Here is a 27,350-nt window from a genome sequence, read left to right as displayed (position 1 = left end):
GTAAATCATGAAATTAGATGTTTAGGTTTTGTCTAGTGAAGGATTAGTTGTTAAGATGAACCAATGATCCCAAGGCCCTTTATTTTTATTGTTTTTACCTTCAGCAATCAAACTCTTTCTTATCAACTTTCTCTCCTCTAATCATTCATTAAAAGTTAATTAAGTTGAACAACTCCCTAGCGGAACGATAACTCTACTTACTACTATTACTTCGATAGGCCGTACACTTGCGGTTTGGCCCTATCACCCAACGACCCAAAGGTCGGCTAGGTTAAAGTTCTCTAACAAGAAAAATTATATCAACAACTAATATAACAAATAAGACTATGATAAAAATAGTGAATAATATATGATAATAACTTGTAGAGAATAATAAATAAATTAGTGATAGCGGATAATTTAACATTAAATTTATAATTTTTAGTAAAATTAACAGTTGAAATAGTTTATTAAATCATTAATAAACCGATATTAAAAAAAATCATGGAATTAATAAATTACCAAAAAAATTATGTGTAATTACCAGTCAAAATAAATAAAATGAAAGTAATTAAATAATTTGACACCGAATGTGTAAGTTCCCTACAAATACAAATACAGATGTCAAAATTAAGGAAACAATGAGACAACTGTGGGTTCACTCAAAACCCTGAATGTGTAAGTTCCCTACAAATACAGATGTCAAAATTAAGGAAACAATGTGTGGTGTATTCACTGAAAACCCTAAAACCTATTCCCGCTGTCTCGCGCGTGTTAGGAAACTTCCTTGATCAACAAGGTCGGTTTATTATATGACCGTTGCAATCACAAAACCCTAAACCTATAAATAAATGTGTTTACTTCTCTTCATGGATCACTTGCGTTCACTCACTCATTGTTGCAGCCACAAAACCCTAATTTCATCAGAATCACTTTCTTTCTTGTTGAAGAATTTTTGTTGGGTTGGTTGTTTCTTCTTGTGTTTCACACATAAACTGTTATTAGTTTGTGCTTCCACTCTTCTAACTGCAAATCGTAATGGCCCTTTCCATTGACAACCCATCATTCCCTGATGGTCTCAACGTTATTGCAATTGATCATGACACCACTTTCCTTAACACCATTGAGGAGATGTGTAATCGATGCCATTATCAAGGTTAGTTACTTGGTAAATTACACCTTATTCATCAATTCTAGTGTTTTCATCTTTTTCTAAAAATTCTTGATTTTACATATTTTTACGTTTGTTTATTTCAGTTACCAAATGCAATACAGCTTCTGATGCTTTGAACTTGTTGGAAAGAAAGGACTGTTTTGATGTAATGTTAATTGATGCTCATATGCCAAACATGGATGCCTATGACTTTGTTCAACATGCTACCGTACAACTCAATATTCCTGTTATTAGTAAGTATTTCTTCAACTTTATACTAAAAGTCACTAGTTACATTCATTTAAATATATATTTATACTTATGAAGTGTCAGTGTGACTGACATTGATATTTCTTTTTTCTAGTGATGTCTACTGAATATCCCACTTTAGATTCTGTTACAAAGTCTATCATATATGGGGCTTGCGAATATTGGACCAAGCCGTTGTATGAGGAACAATTCAAGATAATGTGGCAGCATGTTGTAAGAAGAAAAGGTTTGAGGGAAAATAAAAAACTTGAAAATATTGGAAGCTTGGATGTTCAGGGTCATAGAAAACGGGAAAGAGAAGATGATAATGTCACAAAAGAAACAAATGTGAAGAAGCCCCGTTTGTCATGGTCACCGGAACTGCATCAACGATTTTTATGGGCTGTCAATCAACTTGGCCTTGATAGTATGGTTCTTTCCTAATTCTTTTCTTTGCTTTGTTTGTATTATTTAACAACTGGACTAATATGCATTTTTCTCTCACTTATTTTTCAGAGGCAAAACCTAAAATGATTCTCAAAAAGATGGATGTTCATGGTTTGAGTGTAGGACATGTTGCTAGTCATTTACAGGTTTGTTTTTTAATAGAATCTAAGAAAATTATTGATAATATACCACATGTTTTGTGTGATTTTAAATTTAAATTTAAATTTATGGAGTTTATTAAAATTGTAATTGTTATGTGGTAATTTGCAGAAATATAGAAACTATTTGAAGAGATCGATTGATGAGAAAAAATGTGGGAAGAAAAATCAAAGCTGAGTGATGACTTTCAAGCTCATCAGATTGACCGGAACCAACATGATGACGTTCAAGATGAGTGGATTGACCAACACGAAAGTTTGCCGCGGGTACAAGATGATGCAAAACAAAATTGGATGGAAATTGGCAAATCCGACAATATTCGCAACTTTTTTTCTGACATACCCAACTTGTTCCCAGATTGTGTCGTGATTAATTCATCAGTTGATTATTTCGGCTAGAAGAAGGTGATGGAGGAAGAAAAGGCAACATCATGGCCTACCTTAGTTCTTATGCATTTTTTAGCATATGTTGTTTTCCAAAATGGCTAATCAAAGAATAGTTAGCTTTGTATTTTTATAATTAGTTTTACCTTGCCTTAATGAACTCTGGTAAATTAGTATATTAGTTAACCTTTGTATTTTTGTTCAGATTGAATTAATGATATCATTATTTGATTACATTCCTTTTAAGGTTTCTTCTATTCTACAGATTATACTTAATTGATTGTTGAGTGATTCTGCTTCACTGAATTCTCCTGTAAAACAAAAGTTGAAAAATGGAATTTCTATTCAATTTTGGTATGTTTTGGTTTGTTTTGAGACCAACGTGTTACGACGCTACATTTCAATGAATGCTGCAAAGAAGGGGAAAGAAAATAACAAAAGAACAAGATTTGTCACAAGTAGCATCAGCTACAATGGCAATGTATAGTCTCGAGATAGCCAATCATAGATAAAAGAAACTCCATTTTGTACAATATCTGGCATAGTGAGGTGCCAATTAAGGAGTAGTTGTTACCTCAATCAGAAAATAACAAAAGAGAACTATGCCACTGTTTTACTGGTGTCATCTTATTCATGTCATCTAGTCTTTCTAGGCGATTTCAAACTACTTTCTTAGGCAGTGGTGCTATCGGCGGTGTTTTACCTGCTACGAACATTGGAAATATCTGATTAGAGGTATCACCTAGCAGCTTTCTGGTTACTTTGCATAAGGGCTTGGTCACATCTGTTTATGTTCTTTGCATAAGGGCTTGCCCACATCCATTTATGTGTATGATTAAAATTGATAATGGAGTTCATGTTTTATTTATTTATTTATTTATTGAATCAAAACAGCAAAACAAATGTAAACAACTAGTCTTGATTTGTTCATCAGCCACGTCATAATTGTTATTTAGCCAACCAGATTATTGTTAGCAATGTAATCCATACTGAGGTTGAGACCCTTTAACTTTTTCAGGTGTGTTATCAAACATCCAGATCCACGATAAATGATCCAATTCATTGTATTGTAGTGTCTACAACCTGCAACATCATCGATGGAAACCACCGCAGGAATTTCTCGCAGGTCCTAGTTTCTGTGCTAAGACACCAAGGTTTTGTTGCAGGAATAGGCCCAAACATCCTGGCCTTGTTGGAGTATCCATGCTAATTTTAACTAACCAGCAGTGCACTCATGTTTCTTGCCAAGACTTTCAATTCGATCATGTATGTTTTTGTTCTTGCCCCGTCTCTCAGCTTGGAAGCAAGGAAGTGAAGTCAGGGAACCAACTACCGGTACATTTTCCAGAACTCTTTTTCCACCAAAATAACCATGACCGAGAGGACTGTATGATACAATTCGAATACCAAGCTCTCGTCCTGAACCATCTCTTCTAGCCATGCCAAATTTTCCTTCCATAATGGTCAACTGTGATTGGCTTGGAATTGGAAATTTATTCAAAAAAGTGATTGGTTGAATTCAATGCTTTTATAGAGGTGAAGTTTATATAGATTCTGAGTTACCTCTTTTCTTTCTATGAAAATAGTAGGCTATGAAAATAGTAGGCTATTTCCTTGATTGATGATGATCACAATTTTTCATTCACATGCCTAAAACTTGAGAACTTAGTTAATGACTTGTGAAATCATATAAAAAATGAGCTTTAGTGATTTTGTTTTCTAAACCATTTTTCGGTTTACTCTATACACTGTTTAGAGATCATGCTCAGCTAAGCTTCCATGTTGTAATATCATACATGTTACCGTGTTGTGTTTGCGTATTAATCATACAATCTAATCTACTTATCTGAAATGGATATTTATTTATTTTCACACTAATACAAGTATCATCCCTAATCTGTTTGCTCTGAAAATCAATTTTAAAATATAAAAATACTTTTATGAATTTTTTTTAGTATAATTTTCAAAATAAAATTAATTTTTTTGAATATTATATATTCTGAAAAAAATGATTTTTTTTTTAAAATTCAAATTTTCGTAAAGGAACAAGAAATTAGAATTTTTTAAAATTTATAATTTATTTTTGAAAATTATAAATTTATAACTTTTGAAAATATAATTGTCATTATTTTCGAAAAAAATTTAATATATAATTTTCAAATTAAAAAAAAAAACTATTTTTCGAAAATTTAATTTTCACATTTTTTTTCAAATTTTTTAATTTTAACAGTTTTTTGTCAAAAAATTAAGTTTTCGAAAATTTTAATTTTCAGATTTTATTTTTCGGAAAAGTATTTTTAGAATTTTTTCGGAAATTTTTTATGATTTTTAAATTTATTTTCAGATTTTGTAAATTTAAAAAAATAATTTTCATAATTTTAAATTTTTTAATTACGTAGATCCATGTCGGCGCCACGTGGCAAAAGTTGCACGGTCGGCAAGAATCGCCACGTGGCCAAAACCATGCCAAGTCGGACATGAAGTGGGGCCGGGGACCTTTTTCAAAAAAAAATTATTTACGGGGATGTATTTCAATTTTTTTTTTTACAAAGACGAAAATCAAAACTGAACCAAATTACGGGACGATTATCATATTTAAGCCTTATAAAAATCCTTGCTCCGCCACTGCATGAGCCGCTACCAAGCAAGTACTGGACACTGGTACAAGATGCGCCAATTGAAAACAATTAAGTTATATGTACTATAATAAAAGCAATGAGTCATTTTTGTATATAATAATTTGAGAAACCTAAATTGTTCAATTCACAGCAAAAAAGATGGATGATGTTATTTTTCATGTGCTTAAAAATATTAGGACAGAAAAATAATCAAACAACATAACGATATATCTTAAAGAAGTTTATGAGTGACATCAGGCTCTTAAATTTCATGTAAGGCCACTTATTAAAATATACAGTCGTGTTTATTAAAATTATACATTTCTTATACATTCAAAGGCATTTAAGTAGGGTTGGTCAAGGCATTTGCCACACTCTAGTCGTCATGTGATTGTACCTTGCTATAAGATTGAAGAAATTCTAAACAGACATTCAAGGTATACATCATCACACACACACATATAGAGGACATTTCAAGGTTATAACGTGGCTGATGTTAAGGTGGGATAGTGTAAATTTTCGTCATCAAGGACGAAATTGGAAGAGGAATTCCAATTTTGGAAGTTGAAATCCGGGACATCGTCGCAAGTTTGAGACGAAATGCTGGGACGTAATGTAATTAATTGTTTTATCCTTATATTTATTTATGTCCCAACATTGCGACAAAATTCCAAGTTTGTTACGTACGCAAGAATTTAACCTAATTTTTTCTCGCTCATTTGCTTTATTAGGTTTGCAATTATTTAACCTAACAAATTTCATCTAAAAAAATGCATCGCACCAATTTCATTCTATCCTCTTGCCTTTTTTAAAATTTTATTAGGTACCGCAAAGACTTAACCTAATAATTTCCCTCTAAAATGTTGTATTAGGTTAGCGACGATTTAACCTAACAAATTCCATCTAAAATGCGGCGCATCAATTTAACCTAACAAATTGCCTCTAAAATGCGGTAATCCCTAATATTTCTGCTTGCTTTTCATTCTTATCATGTTTTGTCATCGTTTGTATATATCTATTGTTTCGTAGATTTTTTTTACAATAATTAATGTTAATATTCCCGAAGTCCAATAACTTTAAACCAAATATTCTCACACTTCTTTATTTTCATACGTCTTTAAAATTTTATTTTATGGCAAAGTATTATACCTTTTAACATATTATTTTATTTATGATGCGGACTATGAATATTATTTTCTACCGAGTATAAGCCAAGTATTGATAGCTTATTTAGGTGCGAAACTAAAGTCAATATTTGTTGGTTAAAGGATTTTAACCATTAATATATTATGTTGTTTAATGAATTTTATTTATGAATTTAAATTATTTCAATCTAATATATTTATGTTTTCCCGAACACAAAAATTTGCTTATAATAATTAACCCGGGCAACGCCGGGTATTTAGACTAGTTTATATAAAATTCAGTCACAAATAATAATGTGTGACAAATGTTATTTACAATATTCTTTTGTGATTTTAATATCTTTATATTATGTACATTTAATTGTGTCATAACAATTTCAAAAAATAATTCCAAAAGTACAATTCAATTTGTAAACATCAATAGTTCCATCCGAAACATATAAGTATCAAATGAAATATCAAAGTATTATCAATCATCCAATAGGTTAACCTTCTAATAACTTGAACGACTACAAAATATCAAACTCAATTAATTCTTAAGTTCTAATAACTTCCTCAAGTTTTAGCGAGTGTTGAAACACAAAATCCACGTACATCGGCAATTGTTGATTTGTCTAAGAAATATCCAAGGTTTGATTACTGTACAAAAACACAAGGAAAGAAATAATCATAAATATGTGTACCCCAAAGGCAATGTCAAGCTATCAAAACTCATGTCGTCATCCATGTATTTGATATCAAATGTACCCACTATTACTACAATTAACGCAAAAACAATATATCTTTGAATAATGATTAACAATCACCACCAAATATTACCTAGTTGCAGCAATGGATTGTGAAGACGCCTCAACTTTTACGATCTTTGGTTAAGCTTCTTCGATAACACCTCAAGTTAATCCAAGTTTCTATAAACATAGTTCATTTGTTTAGTTTACACTACCACCGTTAAATCCGGTGTAAGAACAAATTAATTTGTTTGCATTTGTGTAAATAATTAGAAAGTATCTCACCTATGTGCTCGAGCAGATAAGTCTCTTGGTGAAAACTATAGCACCTAGGAAGTTCCGGTCGGTTGTGATTGAGCTAGGGAAGTCTTTAAGAGTTGTCCTAAAGCAAATAGAAGTCTCGAGAGTTATCCTTGAGCAAGAAGTCTCGAGGTAGAGTCCTAGAGGAGGAAGTCTTAAGCGGTTGTGCTTAAGCATGAGAGTCTCTTGCGGTAGTGCTTCGAGCATTGAGAAGTCTCTTGGAAGAGTCCTTGAGAAATTTGTAATCATGTGTGATTATAGTGAAATCACTTGGAAGTGCAAGGGGACCGTGTGATTATAGTGAAATCCCTTGGAAGTGCAAGGGGGACCGGACTACTCTTGTGTTATGGGAGGAACCAATATAAATTGCTTTGTGTCTGCTTTCTCTATCTCTTTATATGTTTTATCTATGTGTTCGTATTTTATTTGTCGCATTCGGTAGGGGTGTTCACGGTACGGTTTAGTTCGGTTTTGAGGCTAAAGTCATCCGAACCGCAAGATAAAAGTACATGCGGTTTGATTTGTTTCGATTGACTTTTAATATAAATTTTGAACCAAACCAAACCAAAATAATGCGGTTTGGGTTGGATCGTTTGGTGCGGTTTTTCGAGACAATATTATTTTTTGTTACCAACATTAAAATCGAGTTAAAAAGCTATAACAAAATATATTTTCAACAATGTTTTCAACAATGTTTTAAATTTCATATAACATTACAATTTTATTTTCACAAAACAATATAGACAAAATTTAAAATATGGACAAAAAATAATCACATTATGTAAGAAATGTAAAAGACCAAGATTTATCATTCTATAAAATTTTATTTTATAAAAGTTTTCATTTTTTTAAATAAAAAGTAAAGAAGAAACTTAATGAGAGAGAAAAAAATCATCGAGTTTCTATGAGTATTGATCTAGGTGACATAGGTTCAATAAGCGTTTTTCTTATGTTGTGGTTTGGTTCGGTTGATAAAATAAAAACTCGCAAACCGAACCAAACCATGCGGTTGAGTAAAAAAGTGATCTGAATACATCCAAACCAAATGCAAGATGTTTTTTCGGTTTCGGTTTGTGTTGATTCGGTTTGCGGTTTTTCTATTGGATCGATTGATTCGGCTTTGAACTCCCCTAGCATTCGTATTCTATGTCGAATACGCATACCTCGATTCGACCAAGTTTTAACACTCTGAAAAAGAAAACCATAAAAAACCAACACAATTCAACTTCTTCTTGTGTTTTATATAATTATCGCAATGTTACGTGACCCGTGCGAAATCACATGTCTTTTACTGGTTGTAACAAAAAAATTGACTACTCCAAAAACTAATTACTTTTTACATGATATGATACGAATATGATATCGTAATTTATTTCTTTAACTTATTTTCAAAATAAAACCTTTTTCTTTAACTGGACGCAATCAATTAAAAAAATTAAATGTAGAAGATAGTATTTGTTATCGTTCATTCAACTGAAATTATGACACAATTAATTAATTCCTTTATTTCTTTATACTCCTTCCAAAAACTAATTAATTTCTTGATTTTGTTTGGTTTGTCATCAAATACTCGATTTCAATATTCCTTTTTATTTTTTCTCAAAAAAAAATTCCTTTTTAATTTTATTTCAAAAAAAAAATACTCCTTTTTATTTTGATTAAATATTTTATTTTGATATGACGTCATCCCATTTATTGATGTTTAGTACACCCTCCGATCACAATTATAAGCAAAAATCCACATTCTAGGTTCATTCAATAAATGATGTATGTGGTCTTTAATAAAGACTACATACATCATATATTGAATGAACCTAGAATGTGAATTTTTGCTTATAATAATGACCGGAAGGTGTATTTAGTAAAAATACTAGCTTTCGGTGTCCATCTATCAACTCTTTGATGAAAAAATATAACAAGTATAATATAATTTATATATTTTTTATTTTCAAATAGAAAATATAAATATGAATACATGTTATAATATGTCAAAAAGTTAGAGTTTATGTAAAAAAGATAGTCAAAAAGTTAGAGTTGTTTTTCTTAAAAGAAAAAGTTAGAGCTTTTTTGTTGACAAAAAAAAAGTTAGAATTATTTGTACTAAATTTTCATTTTAGTTCATCTAAAACTTTTGGTAGACTTTTAGCCTCTCAAAAAAATTTCATCACCATTTCTATTCCCTAATTTTAACGAATTTTTTTAAAAAGTGTAGAATATTATGACAATCTTTTCAAAAAATTGGTATTTTTTAACCAAACAAATTAAATATGAATTTTGATATATTTATAGTGATAAAAACATATTTATTCTTAAAAAAAAATAAGTGTTATTTTTGGTTGAAAATAAAGAAAATAAAATAATTATAGCAGATAAAGTTGACAGGTGGCATTGAGTGTGAGTGATCCTGGAAATCAAATTCTTTCCTTTCTACATCGGCAATTCCGGGTGCTGTGCTACCATTCCCTCAAGGACAAAACCGTAATTAACCATTGCCGCGTCATTTCCTACGACTTTCCTATATATCATCATCACACGACCAATCTCAACCGTACGATCATACTCCCTTATTCTCAGATCTCGAAACCCTAGAACCCCTTTCTATAAATCCCAATTCAAACCCCTCCCTCTCTCTCTTCTGAAATTGAAATTCAATTATGGCTTTGAAAGAGAGATTGGCTTCATCTTCTGAAACGACGTCGTCACAAGATGAAAATAAAAAAAGATACGTTACGTGGGAAGAGAAATTCGTGTCGATGGATAAAGGTAGAAGAGAGGTTCGTTATTTTCTGAAGAAGAAAAGTGGTGAATTGGATCTTGCTCTTATTGGTAAAGAGAAGAGTTCTAGGCATATGAGTTATCATTATGCGATTAGAAATTCTTCTTTTGCTCCTTTTTTAGACTTAAATCGCGTACACAAGTTGTTAATTGGTTAGATTCTATTGTTCAAGGTCAGTTTTTTCTTTTGTTGCTTTCTTTTACCTAATTTTGGTTCTTTTAAAAAAACTGTTATTTTTTATGAACTATTTGATCTGTTTTGGTTGTTATTCGTTAATTCGAATCTTAATTCTGGTTTTTTATTTGTTTGATTCATAGCTTTTTTCATCCCTTACTTAATTAATCTTAACAAAGTTTTTTTACTCTGAGATTTGTCCTTAATTTTCTTAATTAATCGTAAAAAGAGTCTTTTTTATAATTTGAGACTCATTTTTCTTAATTTTCATCTTAATTCGTTAATTCTGGTCTTTAATTGGTTCGAGTTTATCTTCTTTCTGAATTTTTAGTCTGTTCCTTTTGCATTTGGTTTTGTCTAGATCTCTCGCGTGTGGGATTTTTGGTTTTGTGTCACTGATTATTGGTTTTTGGTTTTGTGTCACGATTTTTGGTTTTTGGTTTTCTAGATCTGAAATTGTGACATAGTTCAATTTCAATTTTAATTATATCTTTCTTGAGCATATAAAAATTTGTTTTTTTAATATGTTAATTATTGTTTTCATTGATTAGGTTACTTATGATTTCCTTGAATCCCTTCGCTTATTAATATCACTGATTTGTTTTTTTATTTAAAATGATTTTTTGTTTTTGTTTTCTGGATAATATTCTTTTTTTCCAATGTAATTGAAGTTAAAAATTGTTCTGGTTGCCTCTGAAATTTTCAGATTCTTCTTCCAGGGATGCGAATATGGCTGTAGAGAAACATGGTTATGAACCTGATATTGGAACATTGAAGGTATTAAATTCAATTATTGTTGTTATGTTTATTAATGATAATGATTCTCTGAATTAATTTTGTATCAAATTAAATTCCTCATTGAATTATTTTGATTTTTCAGGAGAATCAATTGCAAACGCTGCACCCTTGTTCAAAAGAATTCACATGGTTAGGGTTACCATGGACATGTAGGAAAAGAAGAAACCACTATCAGGCATTTCGGAAGAACGGCTTTCAGATATCTGTGAGTCATCTTCTCTGTTTTCCTTTTTTAAATAATTCCAATGCTTAATTTTACACATGTTAACCAATCGCAATCTGATAGTTGTATGGTTTTAAGTTAGAGATGATGAGAGTCAGATTTTTGAAGATCTAACCGTTATAATCGACCAACAATAAAAAAAATCTTTTTTTCACTGTCAGTGCATAAAAGTTGTATCTCTGTTTTTTGTTTCTTTGGCTATTTGTGTTTGCCTCGAATGTATTGTAATCTGACTCATGTAATATTGATTTTTCCTGCTGCTTTCGCAAATTGATTTTCAGGTGTATGATTTTGTGTTTGTTTTAGCAGAGGAGAACAAACGTCTGGTTGCCTACTTGGAAGACATGTACGAGGGTTCCAAAGGCAACAAGATGGTTGTAGTTCGCTGGTTTCACAGAATTGATGAGGTTGGTTTTGTTTTGCCCCACAGTTTTAGCGAAAGAGAGGTTTACTTTTCTCCTTATCTTCAACGTCTGAGTATTGAATGCATAGATGGTTTGACTTCCGTCCTCAGTCCACAGCACTACGCCAAGTACCGGAACAAAGCTCGACACGCTCGTCCAGAACCATTTGTGTGCAGCAAGAAGTTTGGTAAGGATGATGTCAAGGATTTTGATATAACTCAAATGGAGGGTTATTGGAAACAGGAAATACTGAAGCAAATGTATCCCCACGTGGAGTCAAACTCTAGTGGTAGTTCAGGGAAATCTGATGATGGACCAGAACTGGAAGAAAACCTCCATTCTTCTTCTGCAATAAGACCAAAGAAGAAGCAACGGTGTACAAAGGTTGATGGAAAAGATGCTGTTGAGTTTGGTTCTCTTCAATTAGAAAAATTGAGTAATTGTAAGATTGATGCCAAAACCAGTAGCAGTAACAAATTGGAGGGTTCCGTAAAACTGGTTGGAACCACCAAGTTGGCCACAATCAAAGAGACAAATGAAGCTTCACAGTATTTAGCTGTAGGTTCCAATGTTGAGGTCCTTTCTCAAGACAGTGGGATTAGAGGATGTTGGTTTAGAGCTTCTGTTATCAAGAGGCACAAAGACAAAGTGAAGGTGCAATATCACGACATTCAGGATGCAGAGGATGAAGCTAAGAAGCTCGAGGTGTGTTAAAATTATCTTTTATATTTTTCATTAGTATTGGTAGACTTGCTGTCTGCATGACTGACGTTTTTTTTATTAATTTTCTTGAAGGAATGGATTTTAGCTTCTAGACCTGTGGTACCTGATGATCTGGGTCTACGAGTAGATGAGAGGACCAAGATCCGACCACTATCAGAGAAACGTGGAATATCATTCGTGGGTGATGTTGGTTACATTGTTGATGCCTGGTGGCATGATGGATGGTGGGAAGGCATTGTTGTTCAAAAAGAATCTGATGATAAATATTATGTTTATTTCCCAGGTATGACCTTCTGTTCTTATATTCTGTGCCATAATTTTGTGTATGCTCTGTAAATGTTTTTGTCGTCCTTGTAATATATTAGGCGTCTTATTAATGTTGAAGTTAATGCTTTGCAGGGGAAAAGAAGATGTCAATATTTGCACCATGTAACTTGAGGCATTCTCGAGATTGGACAGGGAATGGATGGGTAAAGGTGAGGGAAAGGCCTGATGTTGTGACTTGTATTGCATCAAGCTTGAAAACAAAACAAAGTTCCTGCAAATCTGAGGACAGCAAATCAACTGTAGCATCTATGGGAGATGGAATACAATCTAGGCAGGCTGATACTTACTCGGGTTCTTCTGAAAAGGATAAACTTAGAAAGACTGAGGAAATTCCAGATCTTGTGAAGGATGTTTTATCATTGCAGTTAAGGTGGAAGTCATCCAGGAAGAGGAATCGAAGTGGCACTTCTCAGCAGAAGCAACAGAGCAATGACATACATAGGAAATTGTCGCCAAAGTTTCTGCAGTCTGATGCTACTGATAGTTTTGTGGTTCCAGCTTCATTGAAGGTTGATCATGATGACTATAAATACCAGGGAGATCCTTCCCTTTTCAGTTCCTCAGTCGTGCCGTCTTTAACCAACATGGTTATGTGTAGATGACTCCATGTTGGTTTTTTTCTTTCTAGAATGGTGTCTACTTTTTAGGTTATTTTCTTCATCCTCCCACTTAGCAGAAACACAGTATTTAGTTTTAACACTTGAACTTTAGTGCATCCATTCAATGCCTTTTTTCTCATGGTTTCTTGTGTTCTTCCTAACTTAGGTGCTAGTCTTTTGTTTCCCTTCTAGTTATCTTGTTTTAGTATTCCGTGGCATCGGAGCCTCATTTTATTTGAAGCCCTAGGAAGCAAGGATGATGCCTGCATAAGTTTTGGCAGGACTGTTTAACTTAGTGGAATAACCAACATTGGCTTTGACTTTAGGGACGGTTCTTTCCATTGTTTGCAAGCCCATGCATTGTGTAACTTTGGCCAATGATAATATAAGTTTTACCTTTCTTGTGCCTTGTTTTCTTAAAATGTCTTTTATTCTGTCTGCCCTTTGTTATTTTATCACACGTTCTTTACATTATCCCCAGTTTTGTTATATTGTATTCATTTATTTTAGAAATCAATCTTCCGTAATGCTGAATACAATCAATTCTCAAAGGAAGAGTGCACTGACTATAGTTGTATATGTTGTGTATACAAGAACAATATTCTCCCATGGTGTGGAATCGTCCTAGTTTGTTTTTATAAATTTGTTATTCACACCTAGTTGTACAATGGGGTGGACTATCATTTGTTCTCTTTTGTTATAATAATTTTCTCTGATCATCAAGAATAAAAACATTCTCCTCGTATATGATTTAATTCTCGTGATAGTAAGACTCACAAGTCACAAGCAAGTGAATAAAAAATGTAAGTGAGTTTTTTACTTTACTATCTATCTGGTTCTTGTAAAAACCAACTGTTGATAAGTGATTATTTTGACAGAAATTGTTTATGACCGAGTTGAACGATAAATTTCGAGATTAAGATTACGTGTTGAGGTAAAAAATTAACTTCAAAGTTATGCCTAAAAGAATTGAATCTGAGTATGTAGTTGGATATGTTTGAATATATCCATCCAATCATAATCATAATCCACACGTTCAGTTCAGGCTGACAAAGGTGATATTTTTGTACTAGTGAATCCAATCCAAACCAAATATAGTATAAGTCAAAGCCGCCTAGCAAAGTTCAGATTTTCTTTGCCGTATTGAGTTTGAATACATACGAATATCTATGCCAGCTAACCAGGAAATTGACCACCTTCCTTGCACATGGATATGTCCAAATCAGAGATAAACATCATCCAAAAAAGGAGCCACTTGTTTGACTTTAATATTATGATTATTATTGTATTTTACAATAATAGTAGTAATTTGAGGCCCTACGGTCGTGCATCGGGGGATCCAATGCTTTTTGTTTGAACTTTCATGAGGTCAGCTTAGCCAATTTTTTTATTTTTTTTTTTATATAAAAAGTAGTCTAGTGATTTAGATTCACACAAACTGAGCTACATTTATTGGACAACTTAGCTACTTCCATTAAGCCTAACTAAAATAGATTTAGATTCTTTAATGTTAAAATTTTAGACAATAGCCAATGTTTTAAAAACCAGATCGACTCGATTGGTCCAATTGATTGGACCGGAAGATGAGTTTTTTTTTTCTTCATGGAAAATGAAAGATAAATAGTTTTGATTGGCTCGATTTTGGTTTTATTATAATTTGATGGATCAGATTGAATTTAAATCCGATTTAGCTTTTATTGTAACATTTTTATATTTTTATGTTTTTGTTCGATTTTGGTTGTATTATAATTTGATGGATCAGATTGAATTTAAATCCGATTTAGCTTTTATTGTAACATTTTTATATTTTTATGTTTTTTTATTTATTTATTATTTGGTTTAATCATAGTTGAATTGATTGATTCGATTTAACCATGATCAAAATGTTTCATCGGTTCGATCTACAAAAAAGTTTTACAAAATCGAATTATGTGATTTTGTTTTGGCTTAATTGTATTTTTGAGCATGCACTATTTACTTATTGACGTGGTACATAGCATTCATGGTAATTGTCTCGTACGTACAAATAGTTGGCAGCTGGGCTATAGTTTGATCCAATAATTCCTCACTTTTTCACACTTAATGTGAGTTTAAAATCACCATTCAACTTGAAAAGAAAAAAAAAAAAAACTCAATCTCCCTTAAATACTATAGGTTTAGCTAGTTTACTGAATTACCTTGATGCTTTAGTAAGCAACATTGAAGTTATAATCCTTATCCTTATATTAAGAAAGAGACAATTAAGCACTATGTAGGAATATATATGAACGTTAGTTGAGTGGGTTGAAGAACAATATCTGTCAACTTAGGCATAAGACCTTTTTCACTTCAACATGTTGAGTTAAGCCATCCATTTTTCTAACCCACCAACTACTAAACAATATACATGGTATTGTTTTATCAGTGTAGAAGGAGCTGTTCATAGATCATTTTCTGCATATTTATCTCTCAAAACCATGTGATTGAACCTTCTAACCTATTGAATTTATATAATATAAAAGCTTCTTTATGATACAGATACTACAGCTGCACACCTAATCATAGTTATGGCTTTTAAAGATAGTGCCAAAAGCGAGCTTCACGAAATTGCTATAAAAAGTTCAAAGGAATTTCCTCTATTTGGGACTAGTTTAGCATCTATAGAATCTTTGTCCATGCCAAAGGTTTGTATTTTCACTTACTTTATTTTGGGGTTTGATTTATGTTTGGGTTGACGGCGAATTCAAGAAAATTATGGTGGCACCGTGATTTTGTGAAGCTCCACAATCAAGGCGGCTCACCATAATTTTGTCAATCTCACCGTTGGTCCAAACATAAATTTGGTCATATGATTTTTTAGAGTATTCAGCCTGATGGTTTGGTTATGTTGCTATAAAAACAGGTTCATGAGGTTGTTCTTTCAGCAGATATGCAGTGTGAGAAGTGCCAAAAGAGGGTTATTGACATTATTACAAAAATGAATGGTAAGAATTTTATTATTTTAAAAAATATTCACTTAATTGCCAATTTAGAGCTATGAGGGATAACCTTGGTCCTAAAGTTGTTATCATGTGATTAGAAGGTCACAGGTTCAACTGTTCAAGTCCTGAAAACAAACTCTTGTGTAAAAAACAGGATAAGACTGCATACAACACACTAAATAGTGAGACCCCTTCCTGGACCCTGATTGCCAATTTAGAGCGGTACCTTTTTAAGATTTTTTTTGAGAGGAAACAACAATAGTATTACAAATTTTGGGCTATACATTTTTAAGATTTTTCTTTGAGAGGAAATATCATTAGGAAATTAGTTTGTTGAAGATGAATTCGGAAATTGTTACATGATTTGAACTTTGAAGCTTTTCAAAGTCTTTGTTATAAAGGATCCAAGTTAAAATTCCTAGAAAAGTATTCCATGGGAGACAAAGAGGGTGGGGCACACGTTGGAAGAGGTGGTCCTTGTTGGTTTCCACCTAGAAATAGCCTGGCATTTGTTTGGTAGCAAATACTATTATGAGTCTCAGATTTCAAGTTCTATTGAAAATTTTATCAATCCAATCTCATTCCTATATAAAACATCAAATCTCTATTGGATGCTCAATATTCACCACTTATAGTAACTAAATATCGATTAATTCTATTTTTAGAGCCTATTTAAGATCAATTGGTTTATCCTCAATTGAGGGACTCTGTTTTGAACATAAATAAGGTGATGCGTTGATAATTATACCTTAATTTGCATGGATACAATTTGAAAAAGTGTTTGTCTATAAAAGTTGTTTACCGTATAAATCTATGTTTGATATTATAGTGGATATGTCACAATCACGGCGATTCACCGTAATTTTTTAAAAACTACATTTAGTAGCTTCTACAAAATTACAGTGAGTCATCGTGATTCTCTCATACCCACCGTCATACTAAACATATGTTATGTTTGATTTTTGGGATTGAGAAAGACTCGTCTCAAAATACAACTATTATTACCTATATTTAATTTAAATCATTGTAATACGTGATAGATTTTCAACAAAATTGAACTCCTCTTTACTTTGAATAATTTTTTCAAAAAGTGAGAGGAAACTGTATATTTATAAAATAAATAAAATACTTCTTGTGTTATGATTTTACATACTTTTTTTAGTAAGTCAACATTTGGAATTTTCTATTCTTAGTTTTTGTCGAAACTGCCAGCGTTACTATTTTTGACTGGACCGAAACTGCTATTGTTAGTTACAAACTTGTCTTCATCTTCTTTTTTTCACACATAATAATTAATTGTCTTCATCTTTCAATTAGTATCACAAATTCTTACTTTTTTTTTTTGAACAACACAAATTCTTACTTAAACTCACTGTTTGATGACTCATTTCTAAATTCTAAGCCACCATGTAAGACACAGAAAAGAACAAAGCTTTGTCAAGCGTGATGCACATAATGACAAAATAGTCAACTGCTCTTATTTTGTTGTAGCATCAAGCAAATATCTTTGAAAATTGAACTAATCATATGATTAACCATTACATAGTTTGCTTTTATTTTATTTATTTATTAGCTGAGTTTGCATTTTTGTTTGTTTTTCTTTGACTTAAACGCATTTTTTGCTCTCTAACCATGTACTAGTTGCGATTTTGACCCCTATTAAAAAAATCACATTTCAGCCCCTATGTTTTTTCCCTTTTGCAACTTTTAATCTTGACTCAATCATTCAAGACAGTAGCAGATCAAGAAACCAGTCTCAAACCATATTCTTTGTACTAGTTGTTGAGCTTATTTAATCTTACTCAACAACCCCCCACTTGCTTTTATTGTCTTGAATAGTTGATTTTAAATGATCAAAATTGAAAATTGCAAAAAAAAGGGAAACTTAGGGGGGCTAATGCAAAGTTAGGGGACCAAAAGTGTGTTTAAGCATTTTTCTTTTAAAGAGGCTACCAATGAAATTCACATAAATTATGTGTAGATAAATGGAGAACTGCATGTTTAATCCTACGTATCAAAAAATCGCATATGTCTACGATGTTTTATCATATGATTTGTACTTACATGACATGTTGCTTTTTATTTTATTGCTTATTTGTCACAATAATAGTAGGATTTGATGTTTTGACAAAAAAAAAATCAATTAAATTAAACAGCTTAATAACTTTGCTAACTTTTGCAATGGTACCTTTGCTAACTCTTGATGCTTGCCTCAATTATGATGTTTCAGTAGAGACAGAGTCCATGGAGGTGAATGTGTTGGAAAAGAAAGTGACACTTACATTCATATTACCAACTGTGGCTAAAGGAATCACTAGGCAAATTATTCCCATCAACAGGAATCCTCTGCCTAAAGTTGCAATTACCAAACGTTTATTTCAATCTTTCCTTGATTAGCTACGACTTACAAAGGATCTGTATTTTAGAAAGGATATTTTGTTTATTGATTTGACAATTTACATAAATAATTTTTTTAGGCTCATGATTGAATAATAAATCGTTCATTTAAAAAATAAATAAATAAAGCAATGGTTAAAACAAATGCTGATGCATAGCTTTCAGCCCAGAACAATGATCATATCAAAAGAGAGAAAGAGGAAAAAAAAATTCTTCGCTAGAATCTCATAAAGAATCATTTTGATCGATAAAGATAGTGAATTGTGTAACTACTAACACTAACATTCTCTAACACACTTGTCTATTCCCACCCTTAAAAGGCAAAAGAGGAGGGAACATGATGATAAAATCATGAGGGCAAGTCATATCTAAAGCAACTTAGCTAACACATTAGCTGCTATATATTTATTTTCCACCTAGTGAACTCGGTCGAGGAGTATGATAAACTAGCAGATATAATAAACTTCGACTATAAACTCACTTGAGTTGGTCTGGTATTGTTGGCTTGGACCTTGAAGAGTGCTCATTCCAAAGTGTTAGGTCCATTCTTTCATGTACCAATTTCGGTGGGCTACTTTCGTTTCTGAAAATAAAAAATAAACTACGACTATATGAGGGTTTTTTTTTGTTTGTTTGAAGGGGACTATATGAGGATTATTAAAAGCATCAACTACAACTTGGAATGAAACTCACAAAATTACTCGATCAAAACCCAGCTGAATGACCCGTTTGATAGCTTATAATTATATAGTTTTATACTTGAAAATACAATTACAATACTTAATTACTTATACATGACATAAGTTTAAAATTACAAAAGAGAGAAAAAGATACTTTACAACTTTCTAGTGTTGCTTTAGGTAATGAACATCATGTGCTTGAAGAGATGCTTCCCCTTGCCATGTTGTTTTCAATTAAATGAAGCGTTAAGATAAGGTATAGGATATTAATAAAACTTACATTATAAACAACCACCTCTTAACCTAGTCCAACTCCAAACAGAATCAGATTCCAAAATATAGAAATTATATTATTTTTTTACAAAATTATAAATACATGTTGATCAAAGACAATGAACATTCATATCCTCAAATCCCCACAAAGTCCTTTTCCTTTTCTTTGTGCCTTTTGGCTGATATATACAAAAGAAAACCAATCCTGGGTTCCGTTCATTCCAACCCTTTGTCCGAAAAGGCAAGTTTTTGTTCTATTTCCATTTTCTTCACAAAAAATTAATAATTGGATTTTCGTGATAGATTTTAATATTGGTCCCGTTTTTACTATTGCAGTATTGTTGTATGATCATGAGAATCAACGTTGACTGCAATGCCTGTTGCAGAAAATTAAGGAGAATAATTCTAAGGATGAAAGGTAGAATATTTTAAATATGAATTTAGTATATGGTTGGTAAATTATAAACTTTTTGGTTTTTTGTTTTCCATAAGTTATCTCCAGATGAAGTAATTATATTGGAGGCACGCCGGACATTAAATATGGTTACTTCTCTCAATCAAAATTTGAACCTTAGTTCGCCATGTTGTAGAAGTTTAGACCCTTCCGTTAAACCAAACTCCTGTTATTTTTTTTTTTTTGGAAGAGAATAGAAAAAAAACCAACGAGGTTGAGTCTAGTGCGGGTTGAGTCTAATGCAATGTGCTAAACTACCCACAATGTGGCGAACCTAAATTTGAATTCTGAGAGATAGAGATGTATTCATATTAGTGTCCAACACGCCTCAAATAAGATTACAGGAGAATGCGGTGAAATTTAGTGGAAAAAAAATTAAACTGACAAGTAAAGTTTGGTAGCTGGTTCTAAGTTTCTTAACGTTCCATTTCTCATTTCATATTGAAGCGATCGAAACCCATTTGATAGAGAAGCAGCAACGCAGGGTATGTGTATGTGGAAGATTTGTACCAGCAGATATTGCAATAAAGATAAAGAAGAAAATGAACCGTAGGGTTGAGATCCTTGAAGTTCAAGAATTTGAAGGCGAGGAACAAAATGAACCACCAAACTAAACTAAAATGGGAGAACAGAGAAATTTCACATTCTTAGGGTGGTTATAGTTCCTTCCTATCAGCCAAGATTCCAATGGCATATTTTGTGTATAATAGTCAACTTTGTTGTAGTGGTTACTCCAAAACTATGTGGGAAAAAAACAAGAGAAATGTTATTTGGAAAACAATATTGTTATCCATCACCGTATTCCTCTAACTCAAATCAATTGTTACAAGTGATATATTTTTTAACGGTCAAATATGTTTTCAATTTATAGGAAGTTTAAATAACATTCCTCAAAATGTAATTGCTATATTTGAAGGAACATTAGATGAGTCTTCCTTGAAAATAATGTACTACATTAGTTACATTCAAAATTCATCGAAAGTTAAGATATGATATTTTTGTCGAATTTGAAAGTTAGTTAAAGATTCAACTAATAACTCTAAACCGTGATTTCCATTTTACTTCAAGCTATTATGTCAAAGAAATAACTTTCTCCATAAGTTATGACTTCTTTAACTTCTTTAATGAGTTCTTTAACTTCCCTGAAAATAATTTACAACATTATTTACATTCAAAATTCTTTGATGGTTAGGATATGATATTGTTGTCGAATTTGAAAGTTAGCTGAAGATTCAACTAGTAACTCTAAACCTTGATTCCTTTTTACTTCAAGCTATGTTTAGGCACTATTTTGGAGCAAATTACTTTCTCTTAATATAATAAGGATAAGGATGTTATGACTTTGTTCATTCAAAGTGATCTCATATTGTTACTCAGCTAAATTTATAATAAGGATGTTATGACTTTGTTTATTCAAAGTGATCTTGTATTGTTACTCTGCTAAATTTTGACTGACTCTACTATGTGTATTTATGACTTTGTTGTGATAATTGATTCATTCAGTGTTATTTGCATGTGTGAAATTTGAGATTGTCTATGTGTACACAACATAGTCTTGTGCGAGTGAAATGCTTGTCCAATCCTTACTCTAGTGAAATTGCTAATTTTTCTTTTTTAATAAGGCAAACCATCTCATTGAAATTGACCCCGGATAAAGACCTTAAAATATTGAAGATCTAAATGAAGTTTCTAATGTGTTATGTGATCATCATATAAGCAGGGCCTTACAAGTCTAAGTGTGATCCTCTCAAAAAAAAAAAAAAAAGTCTAAGTGTGAAGAGCACACACTAGATGTGCTTGACGGTGAAGATCTAATTGTTATACTACGAAGGATAATGAGAAGATAATTTGTAAATGATCTAGGTGGCAATTCTCCAATGTTAGGAGCTATCATGAAACTCTTATGTTTTTTTTTATGTGTCACTTATGTCGATTACAGTTATGTAGATAAAAATTTGAATGTGTCGGTCTCCAAACTAAAAAAAAGATGTTTGTGGATGCATTTGTAATTTCGACATATTTAATAGTCACAATGTTCAAGGGCAAAAATTATGGTTTACTCTTTTATTAGTAATTCATTAGTCAAAATTTAATTTAAATCAAAATTTTCAATTACAAAACTTTAAATAAATTCAAAAGAAAAAATGTACCAAAAAAACAGCTAAAAAGAAAATAGTCGCAAGCACGGAGTTACAAAAAGTTATGAAAAACAAAGAAACAACGCATCTTCAGAATTAGAACCCTAACAACAAAACTCGGCAGTTCCATTGTCTAGAGGCTCACTAAACCATTCCAGGTTTTTTCCTATTCCTTTTAATCTTTATTTTTCGTAATTTCCTTTAATTAAGCGATTCCACGAAACAAGTGCGTTTCCTATTTTTTTTTTCCTTCAATAATGTCACAATTTACCTGCTATCACATATAATTTTGATAATTTATTAACAACAAACGTTTAATTTGCTCTTTTTCATGAGAAAATCACCGATTCTCTCCCTCAAGTTGTAGGGGTCGAGCATTATTCAGGGTAAATGCCCGACCCATACAATTTTAGGGAGCGAATTGGTGATTTACTTTTTCATTAATTATTATTATTTGAAATTTGATGAAGCCTTATTTTGATTGTGTTTAGCCTTTAAGGTTTTAAGGGAGCATAAAAGAGATGATCTACGCAGCAATTGACACGTTTTACCTCACGGATGAGCAGTTAACGAATTCACCGTCTAGGAAAGATGGTATAGATGAAGCTACTGAAACCACTCTTAGAATCTATGGCTGTGATCTTATCCAAGAAAGTGGTATTTTGCTTAGATTGTATCCTTTTTCTCGTTACTATTGTTATTGTTTTCATTTGCATTTAAATTAATCTTTTGCAATGCATTTGGTTTAGTTGGTTACCTTAATTGTGTGACAGACCACAAGCGGTCATGGCTACCGGGCAGGTTCTGTTTCATCGGTTCTATTGCAAGAAGTCGTTTGCACGGTTCAATGTCAAGGTCTTGATTTATATATAGTATTTGTTCTTTTTCCTTACTTGTGCATAATGAACCAAAATGCTCATTATAGCATTTCTTTTTGTAGAAAGTCGCCGCAAGCTGTGTTTGGTTGGCTTCAAAATTAGAGGAAAACCCTAGAAAAGCGAGACAAGTTCTTATTATTTTTCACCGGATGGAATGCAGGAGGGAGAACTTGCCGGTGGAGTATTTAGACTTCTATTCAAAGGTTCAAAGCTCACATTTTTCCCTGTTTATTTTTAAGCATGCGTATGATAGAATCATAGATTTTAGGCCCATGCTGAAAGAATCCCGAAACGACAGGGACCTGATATGGTAGGTGTATAGAATTAGAAAAGGAAACCACAATTTGGTCTCTGAAAGTGTAACTTGGTCACGTTGATCCCTGAATGTATCGAAATTGCAAACAAGTGTCTCTTTTAATAGTCATTTTGATCATTGAATCTGTTATTAGGTAGTCAATTTAGTCCTCAGATGTGTTTTTCGTTGGTCTATTTAGCGCATAAAATTACTAGTGTTTGCAATTTTGATACATTTAGTGACTATAGTGACAATGCCTCATACATTCCAGGACCAAAATGACGGTTTGTCCGAATTAGAAATTTGCCAACCTTGCAGTTAATTACGATATTCCAGTAATTAGTAGGTAGTTGGATTGGCAATCATTTTTTGTTGGGTGTCTTGCGGAGTTGCGGTTAGACAGAGAGTGTGTGTTATTCTTCTCTGATGAGCTTGGCTTCGGTATATCAGAGCTTAGTCACTTATGGATGATCAATATAATAATTTTCTGAATTTTTTTCTATTCATCATTTCTCTGCTCTATCACAATAATTTATAGTCATTTGTTTGATTTTGTTTTCTCTTTTGTTGAACAGAAATACGTAAATTTGAAAATGGAGCTGAGCAGAACAGAGAGACATATTTTGAAAGAAATGGGATTTATTTGTCATGTTGAACATCCTCACAAGTTTATTTCAAATTACCTTGCAACCCTTGAAACTCCTCCAGAGTTGCGGCAAGAAGCTTGGAATCTGGCTAATGATAGGTACTTAATTGTAGATATTGTGATTTCAATTTTTATTACGCTGATTGTGTATATTCACGGTATGCTCTTTGTTCCACTTGACACTATATGTAACCTATGATTCATTACTCTCGCAGTCCCAAAAGATCATACTATTTTTGTTCTGTTAAATCTTTGAAGGTTTGCTTCCATTGGAGTCTTAGTGTCCAGTTTGGATATTTCATCAAGGTCATTATACTTGGATGCTACATACAATGGCATGTGATGGAGTAATCCTCTTAGCACATTTAATGAAGTAAAAAATAATGTTGACAAATCTTTCCATGACATTTTTGTGATAGATCTTAATTATTTAGTGAGTAAATAGATAGAGAAGGGATATCAGGATATGAAAATTGCAGACTGTTATTGATTGTATGTGGTTATGTCTCCAACAGGGCATTTATACAAATGACATAGTTACAAACTCACAATACAAAACTGTAAAAATTAAGATCCCTGATACTTTCTAGTTGTGTCCTTTCTTATTTATAATTATTTTACTAAATAACTGTCGCCTTTTGTTATGCTGATTGTATATTGTGTATATTCTTGGCATGCACTTTGTACCATTGGACATTGTATGTAATGCACCCCATGATTCATTACTCCCACAGTCCCAAAAGATCCCTTAATATGATCCCTGATTTAGACTGTATCTTTTGTATCATAATAAGATCCCTGAATATCATCTTAATTATGTTTGGATGCAACATACAATGTCAAGTGATGGACTATTTCTCTTAGAAAGTTTAATGAAGTAAAAAATAATATTGGCAAATCTTTCCATGAAATTTTTATTCACTACCTGATAATGTAATATCATCCTTTGTGGGCAGTGTTAAAGTGAAAACATAGGACATTATAAAAATAATATGGCATTTTGATTTTTGTATTAGCTCTATCTGATTGTTCTCCTTATTTGTTGAAAGAAAAGAGGGAAAAAAAAGAAAAAGAAATTAACAATTTGAAAAACATCGCACGGTCTGGGCAGCAAAATGCCATTGTTCCACGATACACTATTTAATACAAAATGTTGTCAAATAGTGGAGCTATAGCACTGTTACATTGTGAAATTTGAACAAGCCACCATTTCCCACAATCCGCAATTGATAGCACTAACACTTGATGCTTCTTATATTCTTGTGCTACAAACATCTGATCATATCACAATGTAGTGGAGTTAAAGTTTATTTACTCATAATTTCTGACTAGAATTCGTGCTAGTATCTTTAGTTATGACATGTATTCAATGCTCTCAACTAGAACATCTCGCTCGATGTTTCTTAGTTATATGCCTACCTAATTATATTTTTTTATGCAGTTTGCGCACTTCATTGTGTGTTAGATTTAAGAGTGAGGTTGTGGCCTGTGGAGTTGTATATGCTGCAGCTCGTAGGTTTCAAGTACTCCTTCCTGAGAACCCACCATGGTGGAAGGCATTTGATGCAGAAAAGTCTGGGATTGATGAAGTCTGCAGGGTTTTGGCTCACCTCTATAGTCTTCCCAAGGCACAATATATACCAGTTTGCAAGGATGAGGACTCATTTACATTCTCCAACAAATCATTGGAATCAAAGGCGATGGTTAGTTTTGCCCTTTTAATTTTGAAATTTTGCTCCTCTAAACTGAGGTATATATTTTATATAGTAAAGTGTGGTTAAAACAGTGATATTTCATGTTTTATGTATGGAAAATCATGTAAATTTATACTGATGTTTTCAATCTATGTATAAAATCCATAATTTTTATCTTGCGGACTGCTAGCAACACTGTCTAACACACTTTCCAACTCACTCTTTATTGGTTAAAATGACTTGGGTCCACAAATTCATGAGTCCCATATAAATTTGGTGGGATCAATATGAATTTTAGGCAATAAGAGTATGCTGAAAAATTTGTTATGAGAGTGTTGCTAGCATTATTCTTTTTATCTTTTGAAGTGTATCCCCATATTCGGCGGAGTCATGCTTTATTTTTAACCTGCCTTATAGGTGCAATACTATATTAGTTCACTTGGCTGTTATGTTATGAGACAATGTTTTCTTTTATAAACCTGTATTATTGACAATGAAAGTTATGGTTTCGATCGAACATATTTTTTAATCATTGTCAATCTGTAGGATGTTCCACAAAGTAGCTCCCCAATGAATGCTGAGACGCCAGCCCTAAAGGGAGCTCGCGAAGAAGCTAATATTGACTTGAGTAGCAGCAAGGGTGCTTTGGTAAAGCAAACCAGTGATAAGCTGAACGATGCTAGGAAGTCTGATGATGAATCCAAAGGCACGGCTGCTGAGAGAGATGTAAAAGATGATCTCACATTCAAATCCAAATCCGATCGTAGAGTGGAGGCCTCTGGAGACTTACGCAGGGACCTGGACAGAATAAAATCAAGGGGTCGTGGTCGAGGAATGGATTCTGATAATGAACGTGAGCGTGAGCGAGAGGAAGCTGAGAGGTTCAAACTCAAGGATCATGGTCATCACTCTAGGCAGAGAGCAAGGGAATCAGGTAAATTTACAGATTTTATGTGTCATTATTGTTTTGTTGTGTATTTAAGTTAAGATTTAATATTTGCATTGGATGCAGGACACTCAAAGAAGTCAAAACGCCATTCGTCGCATGGTATGAATCCGTGTCTTTGTGAGTTTGGCATTTGCTATTTACTTTTGGTGTATAATTTCCTAAACACATTTTTCATATTTCAGACCGTGACTACTACAGTTCCTCTTTCTCGTCAAGAGAGAAGGATCGGCATAGACATCATTGACATAACTTAGAAGGGCTAACGTTTGCCCCACGGTGTGTCCATGGATGCTTGTAATAGTCAGTTGATCAAACATTGTACAGCCCTTGATACACTGATATAGTCTCAAATAGCTTATGCACGTCATGGTCGAACTTGTTAAAGATATAAACCCTAACTTTGATCTAATGCTTATTATTCTGCAATATGTGGCTGTTATATTCTGCAATATCTAATCTCCTTTTAGTACTTTTCTTGATTTATCAAAAGAAAATATTTTAGGTGTAAGAATTTTGGAAAAACATAGCACACTTCCTTTTATTAAATCAGTATAATCTGAAGTTTGTTTCTTTTATGAAATGTAACCTATGAGACTTCAATTAACTATTTAGAATTATATTTTATTGTATCATACAATTCCGATATTTCTTTTAATTGCCTTGATAAGAAAATAATCAATTCGTACTCACTTCTCTTTCTAATATTATTCCATTAATTTGTAACTGACCCCTCCCTTTCATCGTTGCCTCATGCCTTTTCACTTTATCTCTCCCTACAAGCCCATTCCTTCCATGTCCCCT

At 32.5% G+C, this 27,350-nt stretch overlaps 4 protein-coding genes and 1 pseudogene across 16 annotated transcripts; all 5 read left to right on the top strand.

Annotated features, from left to right (window-relative positions):
- Positions 1-1,017: 1,017 nt before the first annotated feature.
- On the top strand, positions 1,018-3,807 carry LOC146922333 (two-component response regulator ARR14-like; annotated as a pseudogene).
- A 5,986-nt stretch (positions 3,808-9,793) lies between these two features.
- On the top strand, positions 9,794-13,592 carry LOC146922332 (Agenet and bromo-adjacent homology (BAH) domain-containing protein). 6 transcript variants are annotated; one of them, XM_085715318.1, is made up of 6 exons: positions 9,794-10,109; positions 10,831-10,888; positions 10,992-11,114; positions 11,442-12,241; positions 12,332-12,542; positions 12,659-13,592. In XM_085715318.1, exons 4-6 carry the CDS (start codon positions 11,477-11,479, stop codon positions 13,186-13,188), a joined length of 1,506 nt encoding a protein of 501 aa, XP_085571444.1. In that variant the 5' UTR covers positions 9,794-10,109; positions 10,831-10,888; positions 10,992-11,114; positions 11,442-11,476; the 3' UTR covers positions 13,189-13,592. The 6 variants fall into 6 exon arrangements, with proteins under 6 accessions (XP_085571444.1, XP_085571445.1, XP_085571441.1 ...); XM_085715319.1 differs by having other exon boundaries at positions 11,439-12,241; XM_085715315.1 differs by having other exon boundaries at positions 11,414-12,241.
- Positions 13,593-15,327: 1,735 nt separating this feature from the next.
- Positions 15,328-18,687, top strand: LOC146922331 (uncharacterized). Of its 3 annotated transcripts, XM_085715328.1 has the most exons (4): positions 15,434-15,574; positions 15,703-15,848; positions 16,067-16,148; positions 18,376-18,687. In XM_085715328.1, exons 2-4 carry the CDS (start codon positions 15,732-15,734, stop codon positions 18,540-18,542), a joined length of 366 nt encoding a protein of 121 aa, XP_085571454.1. In that variant the 5' UTR covers positions 15,434-15,574; positions 15,703-15,731; the 3' UTR covers positions 18,543-18,687. The 3 variants fall into 3 exon arrangements, with proteins under 3 accessions (XP_085571453.1, XP_085571455.1, XP_085571454.1); XM_085715327.1 differs by having other exon boundaries at positions 15,328-15,848; XM_085715329.1 differs by having other exon boundaries at positions 15,357-15,848; positions 18,379-18,687.
- A 37-nt stretch (positions 18,688-18,724) lies between these two features.
- On the top strand, positions 18,725-20,802 carry LOC146922330 (heavy metal-associated isoprenylated plant protein 19-like). Its single transcript, XM_085715326.1, has 3 exons — positions 18,725-19,736; positions 19,832-19,913; positions 20,397-20,802. Exons 1-3 carry the CDS (start codon positions 19,599-19,601, stop codon positions 20,561-20,563), a joined length of 387 nt encoding a protein of 128 aa, XP_085571452.1. The 5' UTR covers positions 18,725-19,598; the 3' UTR covers positions 20,564-20,802.
- A 1,371-nt stretch (positions 20,803-22,173) lies between these two features.
- On the top strand, positions 22,174-26,998 carry LOC146922329 (cyclin-L1-1-like). 6 transcript variants are annotated; one of them, XM_085715325.1, is made up of 9 exons: positions 22,174-22,245; positions 22,587-22,744; positions 22,861-22,942; positions 23,028-23,168; positions 23,836-24,005; positions 25,348-25,603; positions 26,147-26,534; positions 26,613-26,648; positions 26,732-26,998. In XM_085715325.1, the coding sequence occupies exons 3-9, from the start codon at positions 22,874-22,876 to the stop codon at positions 26,791-26,793; spliced, it is 1,122 nt and encodes a 373-aa protein (XP_085571451.1). In that variant the 5' UTR covers positions 22,174-22,245; positions 22,587-22,744; positions 22,861-22,873; the 3' UTR covers positions 26,794-26,998. The 6 variants fall into 6 exon arrangements, with proteins under 6 accessions (XP_085571451.1, XP_085571449.1, XP_085571448.1 ...); XM_085715323.1 differs by having other exon boundaries at positions 25,348-25,609; XM_085715322.1 differs by having other exon boundaries at positions 22,587-22,760.
- Positions 26,999-27,350: the final 352 nt, after the last annotated feature.

Source organism: Medicago sativa, chromosome 5 (assembly GCF_051527215.1).
Source record: "Medicago sativa cultivar Bolivia chromosome 5, Bolivia_mono, whole genome shotgun sequence".
Taxonomy (NCBI): domain Eukaryota; kingdom Viridiplantae; phylum Streptophyta; class Magnoliopsida; order Fabales; family Fabaceae; genus Medicago; species Medicago sativa.
The sequence above is the reverse complement of the archived record's forward strand: the minus strand, read 5'-3'. Positions and strand labels throughout refer to the sequence as shown.